At 47.0% G+C, this 23,527-nt stretch overlaps 2 protein-coding genes across 3 annotated transcripts; one reads left to right on the top strand and one right to left on the bottom strand.

Annotated features, from left to right (window-relative positions):
- Positions 1-330: 330 nt before the first annotated feature.
- On the top strand, positions 331-5,812 carry CDKN3 (cyclin dependent kinase inhibitor 3). Its single transcript, XM_058807538.1, has 7 exons — positions 331-503; positions 1,201-1,256; positions 1,879-1,923; positions 2,714-2,936; positions 4,027-4,058; positions 4,573-4,676; positions 5,361-5,812. The coding sequence occupies exons 1-7, from the start codon at positions 397-399 to the stop codon at positions 5,445-5,447; spliced, it is 654 nt and encodes a 217-aa protein (XP_058663521.1). The 5' UTR covers positions 331-396; the 3' UTR covers positions 5,448-5,812.
- Positions 5,813-8,017: 2,205 nt separating this feature from the next.
- On the bottom strand, positions 8,018-15,503 carry CNIH1 (cornichon family AMPA receptor auxiliary protein 1). Of its 2 annotated transcripts, XM_058806817.1 has the most exons (6): positions 15,378-15,458; positions 14,151-14,219; positions 13,838-13,885; positions 10,598-10,710; positions 10,044-10,187; positions 8,018-9,252 (listed from the first exon to the last, which is right to left on the bottom strand). In XM_058806817.1, exons 1-6 carry the CDS (start codon positions 15,456-15,458, stop codon positions 9,225-9,227), a joined length of 483 nt encoding a protein of 160 aa, XP_058662800.1. In that variant the 3' UTR covers positions 8,018-9,224. The 2 variants fall into 2 exon arrangements, with proteins under 2 accessions (XP_058662800.1, XP_058662801.1); XM_058806818.1 differs by lacking the exon at positions 13,838-13,885 and having other exon boundaries at positions 8,021-9,252; positions 15,378-15,503.
- Between the last annotated feature and the right edge of the window lie 8,024 nt (positions 15,504-23,527).

The raw sequence follows: 23,527 nt of genomic DNA, 5'->3' as shown, positions 1-23,527 counted from the left end.
CTCACGGAGCCCTCACGGAGCCCCGCCCCCGGCGCTCGAGACCGCCCCTCCCGCCTCTCCGCCTCACCCAATCAGCACAGAGATCACCGCACTATTTGCATATTAAACCCCGCCCTCCTTGCTGTTCACCAATCAGCGTGCTCCTCTCATGAAGCCGGGGGAAAGCCCTGCTGGACTTTCCACGCACCCGCTGAGCCGCAGCTTCCCATTGGGCAATGGGCCGGTGGGCGGGGCCAGTTTGAACGGGCGGTGGCGGGGAGCGGCGCCATGGTGAAACCGCTGAGGGACCGGGACCGGGACCGGGATCGGGATCGGGATCGGGATCGGGATCGGGATCGGGATCGGGATCGGGATCCGGATCCGGATCCCGGCACCGCCGAGGGTCCCGGCCCCACGATGAGCCCCCCGCTCTCCCCGCAGCCCGCTGCGGCGCCAGCCGACGGCTTCGCCTCCTCAGACGATGAGGCCGCCGAGGAGGACCCGAGCCCGCTCCACATCTCCTGGTGAGGCGGCACCCGCGGGGTCCTTTCTCTGGGGAAATTGTATTAAATCTCTATCCTGAGAAACAAGAGGGTTTTCCCTCCGCAAGGAAAGCCCGAGCCGGGCTCTGGTGACCTTCCGGGCTGGGGGGCCCGGTGGTGCTGGGGAAGTGTCAGCGGATGGGGTTGGGGTTGGAAGGGGCCGCTGGGGCTGGTCCAACCGCCCTGCCCAGGGGCTCCCCCACAGCAGAGCCAAGGATCACACCCAGGTGGGTTTGAAATGTTTCCATTTAAAACTCCACAACTTCCCTGGCAGCCTGTTCCAGGCCTCCATTCCCTTTACTGACAGGGTGGAGATGCCCTGGCACAGGTTATCCAGAGACGCTGTGGCTGCCCCATCACTGGAAGTGTTCCAGGCCAGCTTGGACAGGGTTTGGAGCAACCTGGGATGGTGGAAATTGTCCCTGCCATGGCAGGGGATTGGAACAAGATGATCTTTAAGGTCCCCTCCACCCAAACCTTTTGTCACCCTCAAAGTAACATTTTTCTTCATCCTCACTTCCCATGTTTCATTTTGTTCCTGTCCTCATTGTCACACCAGACACTGGTGAAAAGTTCTGGCCCCACCCTCTTGACACCGCCTCTAAACTTATTTATACATTTAAATAATTGAAACCTTCCCTTCTGATTTTTATTTATTTTACTTTTTATTTTCTGATAGGTTGTCTTTGTCTCCTCTCTACTCTTCAGAGTTCCTGGGACTATGTTCCCTTCCAGGTAAGAAGCATTCACTGAAATTTGCAGGCATGTTTGAGAGATTAAGAGAGGTAATACCTTGTACCCTAAATTCCTGTGTTGTGGGTGACTCCTTTTGTAATCTACCCCTGAAATAGGTTTGGAAACACCAAAGCTAATCTAGAGAATATCTTAATGCAAGATCATGTTTTTTAAGTCAAAAAGGTAAACATATAAATTTTGTCTGCATTTTTAATTACCAGAACTGCTGCCATGGTGAATCTCCACTCAACTCTTAAGTGATCTTTATTCAGCCCTTTTATTTGTTGGATGATTATTTGTGTTGGTGGGGGGATTTTATGCTGTATCCGAATTTAAAATATCCAAAACTTTTCATCTGGAAAACACAAAGCACCTTAAAACCTTGGGCAGATTTCTTTGGTTAATCCTATTGCATTACAGTATTAAGCAGATAATGGTGTTTAAACTGCCTTCTGCACCAGGGATCTACCTGCAAAAACAAGAACTGTGTTTTATTCAGGCTGTGGCTTCGTTCCTTGCTTTGATTTTGGGGGGAGGCTGCCTGTGCTCTGTTCTGCTGCTGCAGCCATCCCATAAATGTCACTTACCTGCAGTGGTAATTGTTGTTCATAACTTGTTTCAGGTTGCAGGTTCAAGGATATCAGAAGAAATCTTCAGAAAGATATAGGTGAGTGTTCTTTGTGCCAAGGGCAATTCCATGAATATTCCATAATTATGGAATAAATAGTCAGGATATTTCCAGGCTGGAGCTGCACAGTACCCATGAGGCAACTTCAGAGCAGCTGGGATCAAGATGAATTACAAACTTGTGGTCTTCCTTTTTCCCAGAGAAAAGTGAAATTGGGATAGAAAGGATGGAATTATGTAAAGACTTGTGCTGAGTATTCAGCTGTGAGCACTAAAGAGCAGAGACCAATAAGAAATCCTCTCAGTGTTTGGGTAAGTCAAGCTTAGGAAGGAGCTCCTGGCTGTGAGGGTGTGAGGCCCTGGCACAGAGCAGCTGTGGCTGCCCCTGGATCCCTGGCAGTGCCCAAGGCCAGGCTGGACAGGGTTTGGAGCGGCCTGGGATGGTGGAAGGTGTCCCTGCCATGGCAGAGGTTGAATGAGATGGGCTTTAAGGTCCTTTCCAACCTAAACCATCCTGGGATTCTGTGACTTTAACTGGAGATGGGACAGAAGCATACTTAGGTGGATAACAGGCTGTCCTGAGTTCTGCTGTGTTCTCCAGTGAGATTCTCTCAGGATTCCCTCTGAACTGAGAAAATTCCTCTCCTGGATTACCTGAAGGGAAATGTGGGGGAGGCTCAGTGGAAGAAAGAGTCCTCCAACCAAAATTGCTCACTCCAACTGTCTTAGCCCCAAAGATTAAACAAGAGATCAGGACCGAGGTCCTTATCTGCTTATCCTTAAGCTTGATTGGCTTTTGTTTATCTGCAAGTGTCTTAATCCATTGGCAGGAGAACTAAAGAGCTGTGGGATCCAGGATGTTTTTGTGCTTTGTACCAGAGGAGAGCTCTCAAAATACCGAGTACCAAACCTGATTGACACCTACCAGCAGCACGGGATGTGTGTGCACCACCACCCCATTCCTGATGGGAATGCTCCCGACATTGCCACCTGCTGCAAGATCCTGGAAGAGCTCAGAGCCTGCCTGGAAAATAAGCAGAAAACAGTGATACAGTAGGTTCTGCCTCCCCATCACCCCACATTCCTGCAAAGGATGCCAGCTTCTCTCCAGGTGTATGAGCAGGGGAAATAGGATGGTGTGAAAAGGCAGTTGCACTCTTTAGGGTTAGCTCATGCTGTGAAGTCTGCTTGTTCCTCCTCCTGCAGCTATTTGGAGAGAATTCTTCCTTTCAGAAGATCAGAATGTCCCATTTCAAGATTAGAATGTCCCATTTCCCCTTGCTCTGTCCAGCAAGAGTTTTAAAGTATGTTTTGAGTGGCACCACAGGGCTCCTTGCCCCCAGCCTACCTGGATATCAGGGGTACAGAATGAGTTGGCAGCTAAAGCACTCCTTTGCCAGAGGCTGTGACTGCCCCATCCCTGGAAGTGTTCCAGGCCAGGGATGGGGCTTGGAACAACCTGATCCAGTGGAAGGTGTCCCTGCCCATGGCAGGGGGTGGAATGAAGTGACTCTAAGGTCCCTTCCAACCCAAACCACTCTGTGAGTCTGTAACATTTCCCTGGACTATTTATCAGGGACTCAGTGGCTTCCAGCAGTGCAAAATTCACTCCTGATTTCCATTAATGGGTTTAAAGGAGTTTATTTAGCTGGGCTCAGAAGAGAAGGGAAGAGCTTTCCAAATTCCATGTTCCCTGAATGATCCCACTGACACCTTCCTGTACAGACATCCACTGAGTCCTTGGTCTTCCTGCTGACACAGAACCCTGCTCTTCTCCTCACAACTGTCCTCAAACCCTTAATCTGGAGTAGGATTTAAAGAAATTTGAAATTGTCCATCCTTCTACTGTTTCCTGTCCTTCTGTACCTTTGGGACTATTAGCAGGAATGAAGGGGAACTTGAAATTTGAAGTTTCCATGGAAAGATACAAAAGTTTTGGAGAATAAATAAGATATATCCCTGTAGGTATAGAAATAGAATATAGAAAATACATAGAAATTCTTGTTCTGACTTTTTTTGTACCACTGTTCCTCTTGATTGTATTAAGGCAAGAACTGTGTCCATCTGTTTATGTGCTGGGGGGGTCCCTGGGTGCTGCAGTTTGCTACAGCTCATTCCAACCAGATGTTTTCTTTTCTCTCAGCTGTTATGGTGGCCTTGGACGCTCATGTCTTGGTAAGCATTTGTCTCCATCCCACAAACCCACAGAGCCAAATTCTGCTGGGAGCTTGTCTGTGGATGCAATCCAAACTGCCACTACCAGGAGCAGCCTGGTTCACAGAAAGGACATGAAGCAATTCCTCTGCATCTGATTGATCCCAGTGTTGCTCCTTAAAGCCTTCAGGAGTGTTAGTTACTGTGTGTTCCCAGAAGGAAGGGGTGGGCATATGGCCAGAAGACACAAAGGGGAATTAACTGGGTGTACTGGCACTCATTCCTGAAAAGCCTAGGAATGCATCCAGATGCTGCTGGGAAGGCAGTGGGAGGGGTTTCACCTATCTCTAAAGCCCATAGGCTGAGGCAGGAGCAGCAGGGAGATGGGCCAGTGCCCAGAGATAGGATTCTGCAAGAGATCCAAGAGCCCTGGGACCTGGATAGTTTGCCAGGGTGGTTTTCATGGGACAAACCTGTGGCTGTGTGCAGTCAGAGGTGCTCAGCAGCACTCAGGTGTCAACACTTTCCCTTGCAGTGGCTGCCTGTCTCCTGCTCCAGCTTTCAGACACGCTGGCACCTCAGCAGGTGATAGAGAGCCTCAGGAACCTGAGAGGATCAGGGGCCATACAGACCATCAAGGTAATGGGGCTGCAGCAGGTAATGCACAGGTCCAAACAGCAGTGAGAGCTCAGGCAGGCCCCTCCTTCACTTCCCAGAGATACCTCTGCCTTAACAGCTGCTCTCTGGGGTTTGAGCTGTGTCCTGCTTCCAAGAAACAGCTTCTCCCAAGAGGAAAAGGCCTCAAGTTGTGCCAGAAGAGGTTTAAGTTGGATAACAGCGAAAATTTCTTCACTGAAAGGGTTGTCCAGCCCTGGCACAGCTGCCCATGGCAGGGGTGGCATCCCCATCCCTGGAGGGATTTAAAAGCCATGTGGGGATGTGGGGTAGTGGTGGTGTTAAGAGTGCTGGGGGAATGGTTGGACTCAAAGTCCTTAGAGAGATTTTCCAATCTAAATGATTCCATGATTCCAAATAAAGCAGCTTTGAATTCTGACAACTCCCACCTCTGAGGACCACGTTTTGCATTGCCTTGGGGTAGTGCATCACCTGTGGCCATGATGGGGAACCACAGGATCCAAGTCAACGTCCATGGAATCTGTGTCTGACAGTGAAACGTCCCAGAGGATGTGGAGTAAGCACACAAAGAACAAATGGGCCAGAGGGTGCAGTTTTCATCCAGGGCTATCAAACAGCTTTCTACCACAGGTGGTGCCTGTTGCTAAAGCACAGAGCACTCACTGCAGCCTGGTTGTGCATTTGCAGCAGTACAATTTCCTCCATGACTTCCGGGAGAAGCTGGCTGCACACCTGGCCACAAAGGAGCCGCCGCTGAGATCGGCGTCGCGGTAGCTGATCCTGCCATGGGTGCCCGTGTGGAAAGCTCCTGGACAAGACACTTCTCTCCTACCTTTCCTCAGTGCTACTGCCTGTGTGACACAGCTGCTGCCTTCTAATGTGTAAAGTATTGGGATGGGGAGGAAATCCTAGAGAACATGTGGCATCTTCCCCTCTTTGGTGATTTTAATACTCACTGCCTGAAAAATAATGTACAAGTGTGTTTGTGTCCATTGCTGTTCTGCTGGGAGAATGGAGCTGGATAGAAATTCCATCTCTGGAGCTGTTTAAAACACCCTCACACCATCAGCTCTGCTGTAAAGCAAAGTCAAGCTGGAGCTCTCACCCTTCTGAGCTCGTAACAACTCTCTCTAAAATGTCACAGGTTCTGCTCGATGTGTTGAGGGCTATTTGGGAAGGAGTCTCCTCATTCCAAGAGCAGGAGGTGTTGTACCACAAATCTGTGACAAAGCCAGCAGGGGGGTTGTAGGTGACTGTGGCAGGGAGACACTGCTGCAGCTGCGTGGGTGAGCTGGCACAGCCCTTCTGCCAGCACTGAGAGTAAACAAACAATCAGCTGGGGGCTGGCAGGCTCTCACAGGAACAGTCCTCTAGCAGTCTCTCCTGTTTCACCATATCCATTCATAAAAGCACGATGAAACAGCTCCTGGCTTTTGCTAAAGTTCAGGATTTTGCTAAAGTTCAGGACCATCTCAAGTTAAAAGCTAGGATGAGATTCCACACAGCACCAGGGGGCTGGAGTTGAACAAGTCCCTTCTTTGTGAACTTCAGAATTTATCTTTGAACATTTGAACTTTGAGCAGAAAGGTGATTTCTGCAGATTAATTAGTGTTTACTGCCATTCCCTTCCCCACTCTAATGGCAAACAGGAACTTTTCCAGTTTCCACAGCACAGAATAATTTACAGCAAATACCCTGCCCCAAATGTGCTTCAGTACTTACTCCTTGCATCTAATGGTTTTCAGATATTAAATATTTATCACATGACTCAGCAGGAAGCTTGCTAAGGGTGGGAGAAATGTTCTTTATCTTCTCCATAATGTTTTGGCTCCTCGAATTCCAAAACCAATTATCAGGTCCACATTTTGAATGCCAAAGGCCTGGTACTCCAGCAAGGCATCACACGAGGGCTACTCCAGCACTCCTGGGACACAAGGCTGATGTTGTTGGACAGGGATGGTGTTATCCACACCCCTGGGCAGCTGGGAATACTCCTCTGCACCCCACACACCCAGTTAAAACTGCTCAGGACAGTGCAAACACTTGGGTAAATATTGCTGGGCCCTTGGAGCAGCTGTCACTTGGGCTCAGTCAGGCCTGCATTGTTTATTCCAGTGTGGAATTTGGCTCAAACCAGCCCAAATGCCAAGGGAACAAGAGATTTGTTTAGAAGGTTGAGGAGAGCCAGGGGCTACAAGCAGCCAGTCTTGTTTCCATAATGGATTAATAAATATACAAACATAAGAAAGGTTTAATGAGCTTTGCTTCCACAGGCTGAGGTCACCTCTTACATATTTGGAAGAGTCAAGCAGCAAAAAATAAAAATGATCCAATAGGAACAATATTCATGAGTTTCCAAAAAAGCCTTTCAAAAATTCTTCCATGAAAAACTAAAACTTATGGTTGCACAAGGAAAAAAATAATCATGGAATGCTGAAGCTTGAGCAATAGGAGCATAGGAAATGCTCAATAAATGCAAGGAAACGTGAGAAAAACAATTTTATGTACAAAGCAATCAACTGTCAGGGCTATTCTTACTTAGGAAAGAGAATCTGAAGTTACTACAGCCTGAATATATTTTAAAAAAACTAGAAACTCCCACTCTCCATCCTCTGGGAAGGCTGTGGAGGAGAAAGGACAGTCCCAAAGCTGTGGAGGGACTTCCAACCAGAGAGCAAACAGACTTAGCCCCTGTGCCAGGTGACTTGAGTAAAGTCTGTTCATTCACACCCAAATAAGGGGGAAAAGGGGACATTTTCACCACATCCTAATAAATGAGAGTGTAGGGTCACTAAGTGAAGTTGGCAAAACTGCTAAATGTATGGTTTTTACACAGAAATTCTATTGCAGAACTCACTGTCAGCGTTGCCCAGAGCAGCTGTGGCTGCTCCATCCCTGCAGTGCCCAAGGCCAGGCTGGACAGGGCTGGGAGCAGCCTGGATAGAGGAAGGTGTCCCTGCCACGTCCCTCATGGAATGAGATGGGATTTAATTTAATGTCCCCACCAACACAAACTGCTCTGGCATTCTGTGATCTTCCAGACCAGGCTACAAAACTGCTCTAAAAGCAGCTGAACTGATGGCACAAAAGCCATTCAGAGCTTTGTAAAATGCCAAAGCCCACTCAGGACATCTGTAACACACAAATTTCCAAATTTCTCACTCTTCAGGCAGATACTCAACACCTGCCCTGTTTCAGATTCCTTTCCTCAGCCACTGGCACTGCCCAACACACCAGTGTTGGAATATCTGGATTTCTGGTGGAACCCAGTGCAGCCATTCATACATTTTTACTGCCCCTAATACCCAAGAGACCCAAAGTGAACAAATACACAGTTTATGCAAAAAAAAAGTTTTACTAGAATGGGGAAACTGCATTGTTCTCTAGCACAGATAAATGAAAAAAGATTCCTAGTTAATACTTGGAAATTAGGCAGCTGTTCACAGTCACAATTTACAATGCAATATTTATCTGAAACATCTTGCTCTGCCCTATCTGCTATTTAACTTCAGGAAAAAAAGCAGAAACTCAGAGCTCCCCTTTTCCAGAGGTAATTCAATTCTGTGTTCTATTTTTAAAGGGAATGCAATAATCCACTGTAAAACAACTGATGAACACAGTGAGGATCTGTTGAATTTATAAACAAAACAAAAGGCACCACATAAAAAGAAATGTTGCTGAATTTGAGATTTGTTTTTTATTATCATTTATTGCACTAAGGAACAGCGGGGCAGTTTCACAATCTCACCTTCTGCTTTGAAAAAGTCTGTAGTATTTACTACTCCTAAACCCAAGAGTGTTTTCATCATTGGACTTGATAAACATTGGAGGTTTGTCCATTTGTTAATCAGCACAGACATTAAAAAAAAAAAAAACACATTTAAATTCATTCCTTCATGGACAATTCAGCTTCTCCTACCACAATGGCACAGGCTCCAGATTAAAGCAGGGTTAATGTTTGGAGAAGATACAGAAGGCTCTGGACCTATGGATGCACATACAGATTAACCAGATAATAAAAAAAAATAAACCAGAATAGAACTATTTTTGCTTTTGTGTCCATGAATTAATATCCTAAGACCAACATCACCTATGGGCAAAACACAGAGCATTCCAGTTGTTGCCAAGCACTTGGAGCCAGGGCTGGTTTAGAGTCAAGAGTGGGATACACAAGTCCAAGTGAGCCCCTACAAAGCCCATCCTACAGCAAACCCCTAGAGCACTAAGGCTAGTAGTAACCAACACCTACTCAAAGGTTGTGGCTGTTCCTTATGGAGTGCAAAGTCAAAACTTTTCAAACCCCAGGCATCTTTGTATTAATTTACACATAATTCATCAATTTCAGCGTCCCAGGAAAATATAAGAAAACAGTCTTTCCACAAGTATAAAATGTGGAAATATTTTAAAAATAGGGGAGTCATTGTTTTCTAACTCAGTTGTGAACATCAGGTTCCGGATTTAATCTTGGTCAGAGGTTCTTGTTGTAAAGAATCCATGTTTTTTGTGGCTTTTGCATGCACTTAACTGGAACAAAGCTTGCTGAATGTCTTCTTAAGAGCTCACCAGAACATAAATCATGCTGCAGAAGAAAAAAAAAATATTAAGATGCATCATTTTGCTTAGTGTTACACATTTAATTCTAACAGGGTCTATTATAAGGAACAAATCCATGTGAGATACATAGACTGTGACTGAAGATCTGACAAAATGACTCTTCTACTTTTCACTTCAACAAAATCACATTTACATCAAATACTTTCCTCTGAAAAAAAAGTTTCAGCTTCTTAATTAAATACCCTGGGATTTATTGTATTATGCTTAACAGAAGAAAAGTTTGGAGCTTTTCAGTCTACAGTTATGGAACAGAGATTCAAAATAGCAATTCTGACCAAACTGGATTGTGTTTTAGAGCAGAATCAGGGATGAATGTGGATTCTTTAGCAGGAAAGCTGGCACTGTAGGTGACCATACAGATTCCCAGCATGTTTTGTGTTGGAAAGACTTTATAGATCCTCTCACTCCAACCCCTGCAATGGGCTGAGAGACCTTTGGCTAGGCCAGGGTGCTGCAAGTCCCCTCCAACCCTGCCTGGAACACTTCCAGGAATCCAGGGGCAGCCACAGCTTCTCTGGGTAATCTGTGCCAGGGCCTGCCCATCCTCACAGCCAGGAATTCCCTCCCAATATCCCATCTAACCCCACCCTCTGGCAGTGGGAAGCTATTCCCACATGTCCTATCATTACACACCCTGGTCCAAAGTCCCTTTGGAGCTCTCACAGGCTCCCTTCCAGCACGAGAAGGATCATATTCCTATGGACAGTATTTCTCTCTGCACTGAGCCAAAGCTTCAGACTGAAGAGGAAAACTTACCCATATAGGTAGTAAAAAAAAGATAGAAGGTAGAATGCTAATTTGCACCATCCTTCTTTCTGGCAATAGGCTAAAATATCTGCATTCATGATGGTCGTGGGATCGTAGAGCCCCGGGCCGCTCATCACGGGTCTGCTCATGTACCTGGAACGAGGCACAGGCAGGTGAGGGGTGACAGCCACAGGGACCTGGGTCCTGTCCCCACCCACCAGGGAATGCCACAGCTGAGACATGGATAACACCCTGTACAGAGAAGCAATTCAATTCCCATGTCTTAAGGAATGGCAGAGGAAATTGGAATTGCTATTTCAACTGGCATTCCACACTGGGAATTGTCTCAGTGCACCTTTAACACACACACACACACAACTCAATTCCCACACAGCACAAGAGAATAAAACCCACCCAAGAAAGCCAGGTGATGGCTCTCATTGTACAGCCATGACCTGAACTTCCCCACAAAGCATCTGGGTTTTCCCAAGACACAGAACACTGGACAGAAGACAGGAGAATGAGTAACAATTCACTGAGCATAACACACTCGCCAAAATTACCTCCAAATATGATAAGCCAACAAGGGCATATTGAGACCCAGTGTGAGCCACTCTGCTGCACAGAGAAACATGACACAGAAGAATGCATGGATGAGGTACTCTGGAAGTACAAGCTGGAAAAGAAAAAGGTGAGTTAGAAGTTTTGATTGCACAGAGCAAAACGTGGCATTCAGCTACTTTGGAGGCACACAATTGCTTAAAAATATTCTTTAAAACCAACACTAACAAGAACAAGACTGTGGAACGTGAAAGCAGCAGCCAGCACTATGTGCCTTGCTGTTTTCACATGCTATTCATGAACCAAGGAGAAAAATTTATCAGATTTAATGGTCAGATCAATATTTTTTAATTGCTTCTATTAAATTAACAGATTCCACACTTTATGCGTGACACTCAGAAGAGGTCACTGAGATATTTCTGCTCATGCAACAGAGAAATATCAGTAGGAAACATGCTCTGCAGAATGGTTTATAGGCAAAAAGATAAGTTTGTGTTTTCCTGTTTTACAGATCCAGAACTTTCCAAAGTTGATCTATTCCCAAAATGTGACACCCCAGGCAGAGCTTTACCCAACCAAACCAGCGGTGACGTGGTGGCACACAGGTCTGCACAGAGGAGCTGCTCTGCACAGCCAGTTCTCCCTCACAGTTCCCACTGTGCATGCTTTACAGCATCATGCTTCCAGCAGAAGCCCACAGAGCTCAGAACCAGGTACCATGGAGCCACAGGAAGCATGGAATGCTGCAGAGATTAGTGTTGTTAATAGGAACAACATGGAGAGGTACAGAGAGTAAACACATGCAAAGAGCTGCGGGATCTCACACCCAACACGGGAGTTAAGTTTTAAACAAGTCACCCCAAGGTGTTGCTATTCACTGCTTTATTACCTGCTATTCACTGCTTTATTACCAGGTTCAGAAGGAATCATACAAATCAAACTGGTTTGGGTTGGGAGGGACCTCAAAGTCCATCCAGTTCTGCACTTTCCACTATCCCAGGTTGCTCCCACCTGGCCTTGGGCACTTCCAGGGATCCAGGGGCAGCCACAGCTGCTCTGGGCACCCTGTGCCAGGGCTCAGCACTCTCATTATGAAGAATTCCCAATCCCCAATCTCCCATCCATCCCTGCCCTCTGGCACTGGCAGCCATTCCCTGGCTCCTGTCCCTCCATGCCTTGTCCCCGGTCCCTCTGCAGCTCTCCTGGAGCCCCTTCAGGCCCTGCCAGGGGCTCTGAGCTCTCCCTGGAGCCTCCTCCTCTCCAGGGGAGCACCCTCAGCTCTCCCAGCCTGGCTCCAGCCCTGGAGCAGCTCTGTAAAGCTTTTGCCTTCTCTACTGAGCCCTGTAAAACTCCTCATGGAAAACACCCCATTTTACCCAAAGGTTTAAATTGTCTCTGTGTGTGTGCCTGTACACACACAACACACTCTGCTCTCTTTTTGTGCAGTGTGATTAACATTGCATGGGATGATAACATCAAAGTTTCAGTGGTTTACAATTTTTTTTTCTTCTTTTAAAACCCCAGAATATCTTCCTAGAAACCTAAAAGCTACCAACAAACACACTCACCACCTACTTTGCTGACATTCTAGTTCTCTAAATGAAGAATATCAAAGTAAACTTGCATCAACACCACCAAAATTCAGCTGTTGGACACAAAATGTTTCAAGTAAATATTTTCATCCAGATCCTTCTTTGCATACTTACCATTTACACATGAAATTATTTATAGCAGAACAACCACCCTGTCCAACACACGATGCATTTGGCAGCCTGCTCAGACAGATTCACCAGGCCTGAAAAATCTGTATTTATTTACCTACATATCTCAAAATATGTTTTTCTTTTCTCTTGTTTATTATACCCTGCTCCCACACCAGGATCTCTGCCTCTTTCTAATCTCCCCCACTTGATCCTCCCTGCCTGTCCTAAAGAAAAATGAATTACATCAGATCCTGCCATATTTATCACAGAAGTGAGGGAGGACGGATCTGGTTGCTGAGAAAAGACACGACTACAAGAGGAGCAGGGAAGAGAAGGAATCAGCAGTGTACTCAGGAGTTACTATTTTAGGCTAATCTCTCCACTGAGGTGCATCAATTCCTACCCAGATCTTTGGTTCTTTCTACAGGAAAACAACACCCAGCATCATGTACCCCTCAAGAGCCTGAACTGCACTTTTGGGGACCAGCCTGCTTCCACAGGAACAGCAAATATGAGATTATTTCAGACTGTCAGTAGCAAAGCTGCCATGTAAAGGACACTCCATGCACGTGGGGCAGCAGAAGGTTAATATCCAGTTAAACATGCACATTTTTACACTACAAAGGTTGCAGTAAGGTCAAAATGCATCGATGTAATGAGAGTTGGCCTCTCCCACACTGCAGCAGAGATGACTGGAACAGACCAAGCAAGGGAAACTGTTAGATGCACAGCTCTCCTACAGCAAACCTCCTCTCCTCCTCCCCTCCTCACACTGAAATATTCACTTTCATTTGTGTGCTGTACATAGAACACACTCTCTGCCCCCTCCTCCACCCCCAATTACAGCAAATTTATTTTTTGGTGTGCATTTTACTTAAAACACACTAAAGCTACAGGTCAGGCCACGCTGCTGTGCTGCCCCTGCATCCTCCCTCAGCCTGGGCACACACAGAGGAAAAGCCATAAGAAAAGCACAAAATGCTGCAGGATCAAGCTCTGTGTTCTTTAACAAGCCTCCCTGATGCTGCTGGCCTGTCAGAGATGCAGGCACACAGTTTGCCTCAAATTCCTTTCCTAAGCCAAGGAGTGTCTGAGTTGCATCCCAGAGAGGACACTGGGACACAGCCCTGATCCTGGAACACAGAACAGAGAAGTGAGGAGAGCACCTATCACCTTCCACTCACCCAAATCCTCAAAAAAAGATCAGAACTGACTTGGTCAATGCTTAAAAAAATCCCCAAGTATTGTCCTCTAATCTGAATTCAGTATATCTGACTTGAAAAAACACAATTTATTTCTGCCTGAAGTTATTTTCTGACACCTAACAGGCATGTAACAGTTTTCCCCAAGTTGCTGGGTAAGCAAGCAGAATTGGTTTGGCACAAAATATGGAAATCCATGAGGTTGTTAGAAACCCCAACAAACAAATAACGAGCAGATGAACAGGCAGACTAAACAAAACAGCTAAATAGTATTACAGATGTTCCTAACAAAATGAAAGGGAAGTTCAAAAACATGAAACTGAAAAGCAGTACACACCTTTAATGCAATTTTGACTCTTTTAATCTTTTTGACCTTTTCAACTGTCTTTGTGCCGAAAATGTGGAAAGCAGATTGGAAGAATGTTAGTATGACAGCTGACAAGATCACCATCAGATTAATAACAGTCAGAATATTCAACTTGAAACTAAAGAATCACACAAAGAATTTCCCTACAACTTCTAACAACAGCGAGGGCTTCTCAACCCTGATGCAATTCTATTGCCCAGGCTGATTGCATCAAGATAACACCAAAAATAAGCATTTTACACATATTTATTTAGCAAAACAAAATGTCTGGTGTGCTACTTACAGGATTGAGTGTATTACACTGGTCTATGGGGTTCTTGTAATCAGTCTTCAGTTCATCAAATGCTATAATCTAGAGAAAAAAACATGAAAGAATTTTGATTCCCCAGGAGCAATTTTGTATTTTATCCATTAAAAGTAGCATTTTGGCACAGAGCTGCTACCTCTGTTCTCAGTAACATTTCACCTAAGTTCTGCCTACATCAATTCACAGGTAAGACAGATGTGGAACCGGTTTTACAAATACAAAAGCAGTCGTTTCATCAGATATTCAAAAGCCTCTGACTACTCCCCAACTTTTTATCTTCCCACCTGCAATGAATTTCCTACATTCCCTTTATCAGTTTTCAGCCCTGTGCAGACCCCAACCTCACCCAGGACTCTCTTGGTGGCCAGCAGGAATCTGGCATGGCGTTCCTTAATCCACAAAAAGAGCACGTTTAAAAGCCAACAGATATTTTGCCTCATTGTCATAGTAAATGCTGAGCCCACATACATCCCAGAATCACAGAACTGTCGGAACTGGTCGACCATCCAGTTCAACTTCCCTGCCAGAGTAGGATCACATACAGAAGGTTATACCTCCTAAAGGTGTCTCCATTTAAAAAAAAAAAAAAAAAAAGGCAAACCTAAAATATGAACACCGGTCTTCCTCTTAACATAAAGGTGCAGCATGAACTACAAAAGGCAGTTTTACACCATAAATATCCTGCTAAGCATCATATCCTCCCTTAGAGCAGCTCATCTTAGGCAGGGTCCTGTTGGCTGCTCTCCCAGTGCCAGCCTCGAGGAGCAAATCACAGAATTATGGAATGGTTTCGGCTGGAAAGGACCTGAAAGATCCAATTCCAAACCCTGCTATGGCAGGGACACCTTCCACCATTCCAGGCTGCTCCAAGCCCCATCCAACCTGGCCTTGGGCACTTCCATGGATCCCGGGGCAGCCACAGCTTCTCTGGGCACCTTGTGCCAGGGCTTCACCATCCTCACAGAGAATTCCTTCCCAATATCCCATCCATCCCTGCCTTCTGTCAGCGGGAAGCCACTGCTCCTTGTCCTGCCACTCATGCCCGCACAAAAACCCATTTTATCCGCAGGGAGGCCGATTCCCGCTCCTAGGGCGGTTCCGGATGCGGTTTCCCCGCTCCCTCGGCGGCTGTCCGGGGACGCCCTGAGGGCTCTCCGGGGCCCTTCCCCGGGCAGTCCCCCCCTCCACGGTCCCCGTACTCACATGCCAGATGGCGAAGAAGATGAGGGCGGCCGTGAGCAGCAGCGCCAACATATAGCAGAAGGCGGCGAACGTGAAGGCCATGGCGGCGGGGCCGCGCGGGGGCTGCCGGGCGCCTCAGCAGCCGCCGCGCAGCCGCCATGGCCGCGCCCGCAGCGCCCCCTGCCGGCCCTGCCGGCCGCCGCCATTTCGTGAGGGGGGGCATGAGGGGATGGAACAAAAATCCGGAGTTTTCACCTTAAAGTGTGGGCGGAGGGAGTGCGATCGCGCTTTGCGGAGCGCGGTGTGAGAGAGGGTTGGCGTAGAGTCATGGAGTCACAGAATCTAGTTTAGAAAAACCCACAAGATCATCGACTCCAATGACTCTTGTGACTATCAACACACCGGAGCACTGAGTGTCATTTCCAGTCATTCCTTGAACACCTCAAGGTGTGAGAAAAGGGATGGGGACTCCAGACCTCTTTGGGCAGCCTTTTCCCAATGACTGACCACTGTCTCCATGGACAATTTTTCCATATTATCCAATCCAAACCTCCCCTGAGGTTTTCTGAGGCCATTTCCCCTTGTCCTGTCCCTGTTCCTTGGAAGCAGAGCCCGACTCCCCTGGCTGTCCCCTCCTGTCAGGAGCTGTGCAGAGCCACAAGGGCCCCCTGAGCCTCCTTTGCTCCAGGCTGAGCCCCTTCCCAGCTCCCTCAGCCTCTCCTGGTGCTCCAGACCCTTCCCCAGCTCCATTCCCTTCTCTGGACACTCTCCAGCCCCTCAATGTCCATCCCGAACTGAGGAGCCCAGAACAGGGCACAGCACATGGTGGCCTCAGCAGTGCCCAGCACAGGGGACAGTCCCTGCCCTGGTCCTGTGGCCACAGGCCAAGGGCCACCGACCTCTTGCCCACCTGGCCAAACCTGGGCTCATGTCCAGCCCCTGTCAAACAGCACCCCCAGGTCCTTTCCTACTTTCCAGACCCTCTGCCCCAGCCTGGAATGCTCCACGGGGTTGATGTGACTCAAGTGCAGGACCTGACACTTGGTCTTACTCAACCTTGGACTCTTGGTCTCAGTGCATTGATCCAGCCTGTCAAGGTCATTCTCCAGGGCCTTCCTGCCTTCCAGCAGATCCATACTCCCACACAATTTGGCATTGTCTGCAAATTTGCTAATGGTGGACTCAATCCCCTCAGTCAGATCATCATAAAGACATTAAACACAACTGGGCCCTACACTGATCCCTGGGGGCACCACCAATGTGCAGCATCATTCCCCACTAGTGTTTGGGCCCAGCCATCCAGACAGTTCTTAACCCAGCCTAGGGTAAACCTGTGCAAGCCATGGACTGACAGCTTTTCCAGGAGTTTGTGTTGAAAGGGAACTTAAAAACCATCAATTTTCAACCCAGTGTCATGGGCAGGTACACCTTCCAGACCAGTCCAACCTGGCCTTGAACACTTCAGGGATGGGACAGCCACAGCTTTTCTGTGCAAGTCATGCCAGGGCCTCACCACCCTCAAAGGGAAGAATTTCTTCCTAATACCTCATCTAAATCTTCCTTCTTTGAGTTTACATCCATTCCCCTGTTTCCCATCCCTACCTGATCATGTAAAATTCCCTGCTCAGCACACACTACATCTGGAGAAAAGGGAGATGGCTAATTTAGGAAGAAATGCTGAAGAAGGCTGTGCTGTGAGAGCCCTGGGGAAGGGAGGGCTGCTCATACAATCCCAAATCAATACAAATTGGAGCCTGTCCAACAGAAACAGCAAGATGAGAAAACAGTTTGAGGAGAAGATCACCCCACTCTCCTTTCCAAAGGTCATGTAAAAGTTGTTTCACTTTAAGCAGTGACACCTTGCAGTAAAGGCAAGCTGGGGTGACTGAGGAATGATTGCTGCAATCATTTCCTCTGGAGCAGAGTGAGGGATGATTTCCATAAAACCAACAGCTGCCAAACTAAATAATATTTTCCGGTGTTATCTGCTGGAAAGCTTTATACACAATTAATGGAGTGTCACAATGAGAGATGAGCAGAAACTTTATTTCCCTCACCAAAATACAGGAAAAGCTGTAGCAAATGAGCTGTCTTTAGGAAATCGGCTGTTGCAAAGATAAAGTTGATGTTTCAACATAAAATCACTCATCTCATCCACAAACTACTCCCAGTAAAAGTGCTGTGGCATCATTATGACCTATGAAACTTTGATGTGAAACCCAGAAAACAGATTTTAAAATAAATTTTAGTGAAGATAAGCCCTGAAAAACCTGTTCTAGTGGAAGGTGTCCCTACCTGTGGCAGGGGATTGGAACAAGATGGGGTTTGAGGACTCCCAACCCAAACCAGTCTGTGATTCTGTGACTCAGATTGATAAGAAGGTGAGGGAACACAAGGCCAGGAGAGTGGGGGGTGGGTGCTCAGAGCTGCTCTGAGCCATTCCCAGCTCTGTCCCAGGAGCCTTCCCATTGCCTTGCAAGGACAGGCAGGACCACTGTGCAGTGAGAACATCAGGAAGGGCTGAGCCTGTTGTGGTTTCCTTGCAGCTCAGGGTGCTGTACAGGATGGGTTAGGAAGAGAGGCCCTGGCAGTGCATCACAGCCACCTTCCAACCATTCCTCAGGAGCCAGAAACAATTTCTGCAGTCCCTCTGCAATAACAACTTTCTTCATATCACTTGATGCTTCTTTAGCCTTATTTATTTGCAAATTGTTTATTTCTTATTTGGAATACCCTTGAGCTGCACAGGCACATTTATTCCCACAGACCTTGCACTGGACTGTGCTGGAAACTCCCTGGTGCAGGCTTTTCCAAAGCCAAAGGCAGTTTGTCTCACAAGAGCTGTGGGAGGTAGAGAAACAGGATGTGTGCAGAGATGCTGTCATACCTTGGGGCTGGGGAATGCAGGTTTTCCACTGCAGTTTGATCCATTCAAGGTAGATATTTCTGTATTTGATGATTTCTTGCACATGAAAATGTTGTGCAACAGGGATGTGCAGTCTCAGAAGTAAAAAGGTGTGTCAGCCACATACTTGCATTTGCAATTAATCCTGGTTCTGCCTGGAGGAATGCAGTGTTTTATTCCCTCGGGTGCTGGCATACCATTCAACTGCAATTATCCTGTCAGGAAAAGAGGAAGGCAGCTGTAATCTTGCACAACAAAGATTTCTGCACTGAAGGATTTCTTTATCAAAGATTTTATTTATTTATTTTTTTTAAGATAACACAGAAGGAAATGAAAAGTAAATTCTGTAGAAAATGGTCTAATCAATTCTCATTTCACTCCAATTGGTATCCATTTGGTATCTCAAATCAAACAATGACTGAGTATCTTCTCTGATTAAACTTTGAAAACAATGCCAGGAAGCCACAGAGGAGCTCTGGAGATGGCCCACAGCTCTTAATGCACCTTCCCGTTAGTCTGGACACACTGACTTTAATCCTGATTGGAATCCCCAGGGAAAATGTCAGTGTCTGTTCCCTTCATCTTAAATCCCTCTCGAGTACTTGTCCTTATTGGAAAACAGCCGTATAATCAGTCATAATTCAGTGTGTAACAGGCTGTTCATGAGGAAGATTTTGGCAGAGAACTGTGAGGAAAGATTATGGAGCAATTTCTCTGAATTATGCACAGGTTAACCACATCCTTCAACACTAAAAATTGTCATTTCAGTTATAGATATCAAGGAGAAATCTAATACTATTGAACTTGGTAATAAAAATCCCATTGAGTTTAATAGATTTGACTCACTGGGTTTTCAGGAGAGGAAAAACTGAGTATATATCTACAATTTAAGGGGGTCATAAAAAGTGGGGGGGGGGGGACTTTTTATACAGGCATGGAGTGACAGGACAAGGAGGAACAGCTTCCAGTTGTTAGAGGGCAGGGTTGGATGGGATATTGGGAAGGAATTCTTCCCTGTGAGGGTGGTGAGGCCCTGGCACAGAGCAGCTGTGGCTGCCCCTGGATCCCTGGAAGTGTTCCAGGCCAGGCTGGACAGGGCTTGGAGCAGCCTGGGATGGTGGAAGGTGTTGGAATGATAGTGGAAGGGGATGGAATGAGGTGAGCTTTAAGGTGCCTCCCAACCCAAACCATCCTGTGATTCTGTGAATTTAGCAGAGACTCTCTGAGTATCTAACAGAGTCCAGCCAAGGTCACCTTCCTGCACCCCTGTAAATCCACATCAGGAGCAGCCAGAGCACAGAACTCCTCACCCACTTTCCCTCTTTATCCACTAACAGACATTGGTTCAGTCTGTCAGCAGGGTAAACAGATCCCTGCACTTGCAAGTGCCCCAACTCCCCTTCCTCACTGGCAAACACCCTTTCCTATTGCACTAATTAACTCACCTCCAGAATCCCTGCTTGGGCTCTCCCATTCAGTAGAGCTCAAATAAACAAATTAACATGATAAATTCCATTGCACATGAAAGCCAGTCTCAAGAGAAACAATCACATTTAAAACCCAATTTCAGACGCGGGTGCTGCCAGGCATCTCACCAGGACTCATTACAGAATCCACCCGTGGCCTCAATCCCTCCAACATTCACGGTCAGATGGCAACAGTTTCCATTTAATAGGCTAAATACTGAACACTCAACCTGTCCTCATAAATAACAGGGCTTGTTTTTCTCATGCTGGGTAGAGCTCCTGTTAATGGCTTTCCACACAATCCTGAGCATGATAACAGTGTGTGGACAGGAAAAGAGACCAAGAGTTGTATTAAAAAAAATAATTATAATGCAAATCAGGATTTGGCTGCTCATCAACAACAGAGGGGATTTTCCAAAACATTCTGCATTAGCCTAGCTGTAGCAGTCGTGGCTCAAAAAATGTCATCCTTAGTCCTTAGCTCTTAAAAGCCCAGAATGGCTTGGGTTGGAAGGAACCTTAAAATCATCCAGTTCCACCCCCATGCCATGGGCAGGGACACCCTCTACTAGACCAGGGTGCTCCAAGTCCCATCCAGCCTGGCCTGGGACACTTCCAGGGATTAACATCCAAAAGGAGGCGAGATACACACAACTTCAGCTTTGTCTCAGAAAAAATAAGCTGTGGAGGGCTCTGACTTTGGTCTTCCTGTTCTCCCACACACATCCCTTGTGGCCCTGAGTATGGCACCTTCAGGCCCAATGTGTATTTATACACTTAAATCACACTAAATAGGATTTCAAAAGCCTCCATCCACATCTAAATTCCTTCACAAATCTTGCTTTTGATCTCTCCAGCTACATCCATATTATCAAATCAGCTCAAAGCTGTACCAGTGCTAGAAATCCACCCCACTGGTTGTTCTGGATATTTAAAGTCCAGCTCTGCCCTGGCTGTGGCTCCCACCAGTAACCTCAGGCACGGGAGCTGGGTGGAGTGGCTGACTCACACTCCACATCCACAGCCCCTGTGCATGAGGGCACACAGCCAGTGCCTCCAAGGTTTTAGGACTAAACCGCAGGAATGAGGCAGCAGCAGTAAAGATGCTAAAGTTCTCTGTAGATGAGAACAGCTTTGTTCACCTCCCAGACAGGGAACTGGCTTGCATTAAACTGTACTTACAGACCTTGGAATGGGGCCATCCAAGGGAAGAAGGGCTCCTGAGTGGATGCTTCTATTTTTCTGTTCTCCCAGTAATACAGCAATACGATTTGTTTTGTACTCCTGAAGCAAACAATTGCACATTCACAGTTGGAGGTAGGGTATAAATATTGTCTCTGGCTGATCCCTTGATCCTGTCGTCCTCACTGAATTAATCACACTCGCAGATCAATCCAGGATTTGTTGCTGGCAGAGCAGATGGCCAGGCAGTCTGCAGTTGTGAGCAAGGCAGGCACGTTCTCCTTCCAATTATCCAGCAGCATTTTCCAACAGTGGATATTTAAAATTAGACATTATTTTGAACAAATGTTAGATCTCTCTTGTTCCTTCTTCAGCTCCATAGGGACAATGACCCCTGATTTCTGCTCTGCTTCCATGCTTTAAGACTCAGCAAAAGTACAGGATGGCTGGTGCCCCTTTCCCTTTCAACTGAATGTTTTCTGCCCCATTTTCTTCTGCTGTCTTCCCATTTCCCACAGAAATGAGGTGACAACACCAGCTGCTGTTTAGCACAGGGATTTCAAGGGTGCATTGTATTAATTGCTGAGCCAAGGGCTCCAGGAGAGGGAAGAGAAGCTGCATTCATGGGGCTCATGGCATGGAACAGCAGGAACGGGGGTGACAGTGTGTGCCTTTCAAACAGCCTGGACAGGACTTCCCTGTCACAGGAGTAAATCTGCCGTGAAAGACAGACAGACGTGCTGTTCTCGCAGTGTTTACGTCTGTTCTGCATTCAGAGCCCCTCTGGATGATAATTGCTGCTGTCTCCCCTCTGTCCCCTGCTGAGGAGCTGTGAGAGCTGTCAGGGGAGTTTCAGCCCAGCTCCATCAGTTCTGTAGGAGACACCTCACGTTGCTCCAGAGGTGAACAGGGTTAACCCAGAGCATGTCTGCAGTCCCTGAAGGAATGAAACACGACAGGACAGTCCAGAGGAGATGATCCCCCCATGCTGGGGCACAATGGGCCCCTCTGATTAACCACAACTATGCAAAGGCATCGACATCATCCCCTTGGCTCCATGGCCGGAGAAAGGACAGGGAGGTTACCCAGAGCACAGCGAGGCTGCACAGGATGCTGCACACACACACTGCATCAGCCTCTTACCCACACAGGATCACAGCATCCAACAGCACCCAAAGGAACAGCACACGTGGAAAAAAGCCTGCAAGACCTCAGAGGGGAACAGTGCCCAAGTTTACACTGATGTGAACTTAGAATTATGGAATCTCAGAATGGTTTGGGTTGGAAGGGACCTTAAAGATCATCTGGTTCCAATCCTCCTGCCCTAGGCAGGGACACCTTCTACTATCCCAGGTTGCTCCAAGCCCTGTCCAACCTGGCTTTAAACACTTCCAGGGATGGGACACCCACAGCTTCTCTGGATAATCTGTGCCACTGTCTCACCACCCTCACCATCAAGAAGTTCTTCAGATATTCAATCTAAACCTACTCATTCAGTTTGAAGCCATTCCCCTGGTACTCCAGGCTGTTGTAAATATTCTCTCTCCATCTTTCTTGTAGGCTCCTTTCAGCTGCTGGAAGCCTCCTCTTCAGGTTGAACAATCCCAATTCTCTCAGTCTTTCCTCACAGCAGAGATGCTCTGTTCCTCTGATCAGCTTGGTGGCTTCCTGAGAGTCACTCCAACAGGTCCATGACGTGCCAGCACTGTCCTAACCACCTTCAGACGATACTCACTTTAGTATTTCACCTTTTGCTGCTTCCCACAAAATGAAAATAGAAAACTTCAGGTATGCAATTGCTTAGCCTTATGTTCAACCTTTCAATATAGAAACCAGATACAAATGTGTATTAATTTGAAAAGTTAAAAGCTAAAGCCAGGGGTCCTTGTACTTCAGAACTGTATTTATTAAAACAATGCTGGAATTTACATTTCCAATGCCTTGAACACAGCACAAACCAAGCCAGTGCCACTCCCTTACTCTGCAGCCCAGAGAGAGGATGCCAATTCCCCAGAGGCTGATCCCAGATACATATTTTGAGAACTACAACTCCTTTTCCCTGCTGTGCTGTAGGAACCTACACGCCTGCATGTCTGGCAGTTCAGGGCTGCTCTTCAAGAACACCAGGGCTGCCTCTCAGATCCCAGAAAAACTCTCTCTTCCCCAGCAGTTATCATTTAAACTGTGTTCCCAGAGCAGCCTCAAGGCCAGCTCAGCACACAGGACCAATTCCCTGGGCTGAGTTTCCTTCTGGAGGAGGTGGGAACAAATGACATCATCTCCACAGCTCTGCCTTTGCTGGCAGAGAGAAGCAGTTACCTACCCTAAGGGAAGCCCTGCAGAGGATGGAACCAAACTGGAGTTACACACATAGAGCCAAATCCAACACCTCAAGCATTTATAAGTCCCTCTGTGCAGGCTTTCCCACAGGAGGCTGAGCTTAATTTCTTTAGACCTTGTAGTACATCACCAAAACTGCAGCTGACACAACTGTGCCAACCAACAAGTGCAGGGGATGACCCACCTGCCACATCTTCAGTTTTGTTCCACAGGGTGAGGCCCACCTTGAATCCTCAGCCCTGCCATACAGGAGTGCAGCTGAACAAATTCCAGCCACT

This window comes from Ammospiza caudacuta, chromosome 6 (assembly GCF_027887145.1).
Source record: "Ammospiza caudacuta isolate bAmmCau1 chromosome 6, bAmmCau1.pri, whole genome shotgun sequence".
In the NCBI taxonomy this organism is placed as follows: Eukaryota; Metazoa; Chordata; class Aves; order Passeriformes; family Passerellidae; genus Ammospiza; species Ammospiza caudacuta.
This window is presented reverse-complemented; position numbering and strand designations above follow the sequence as displayed.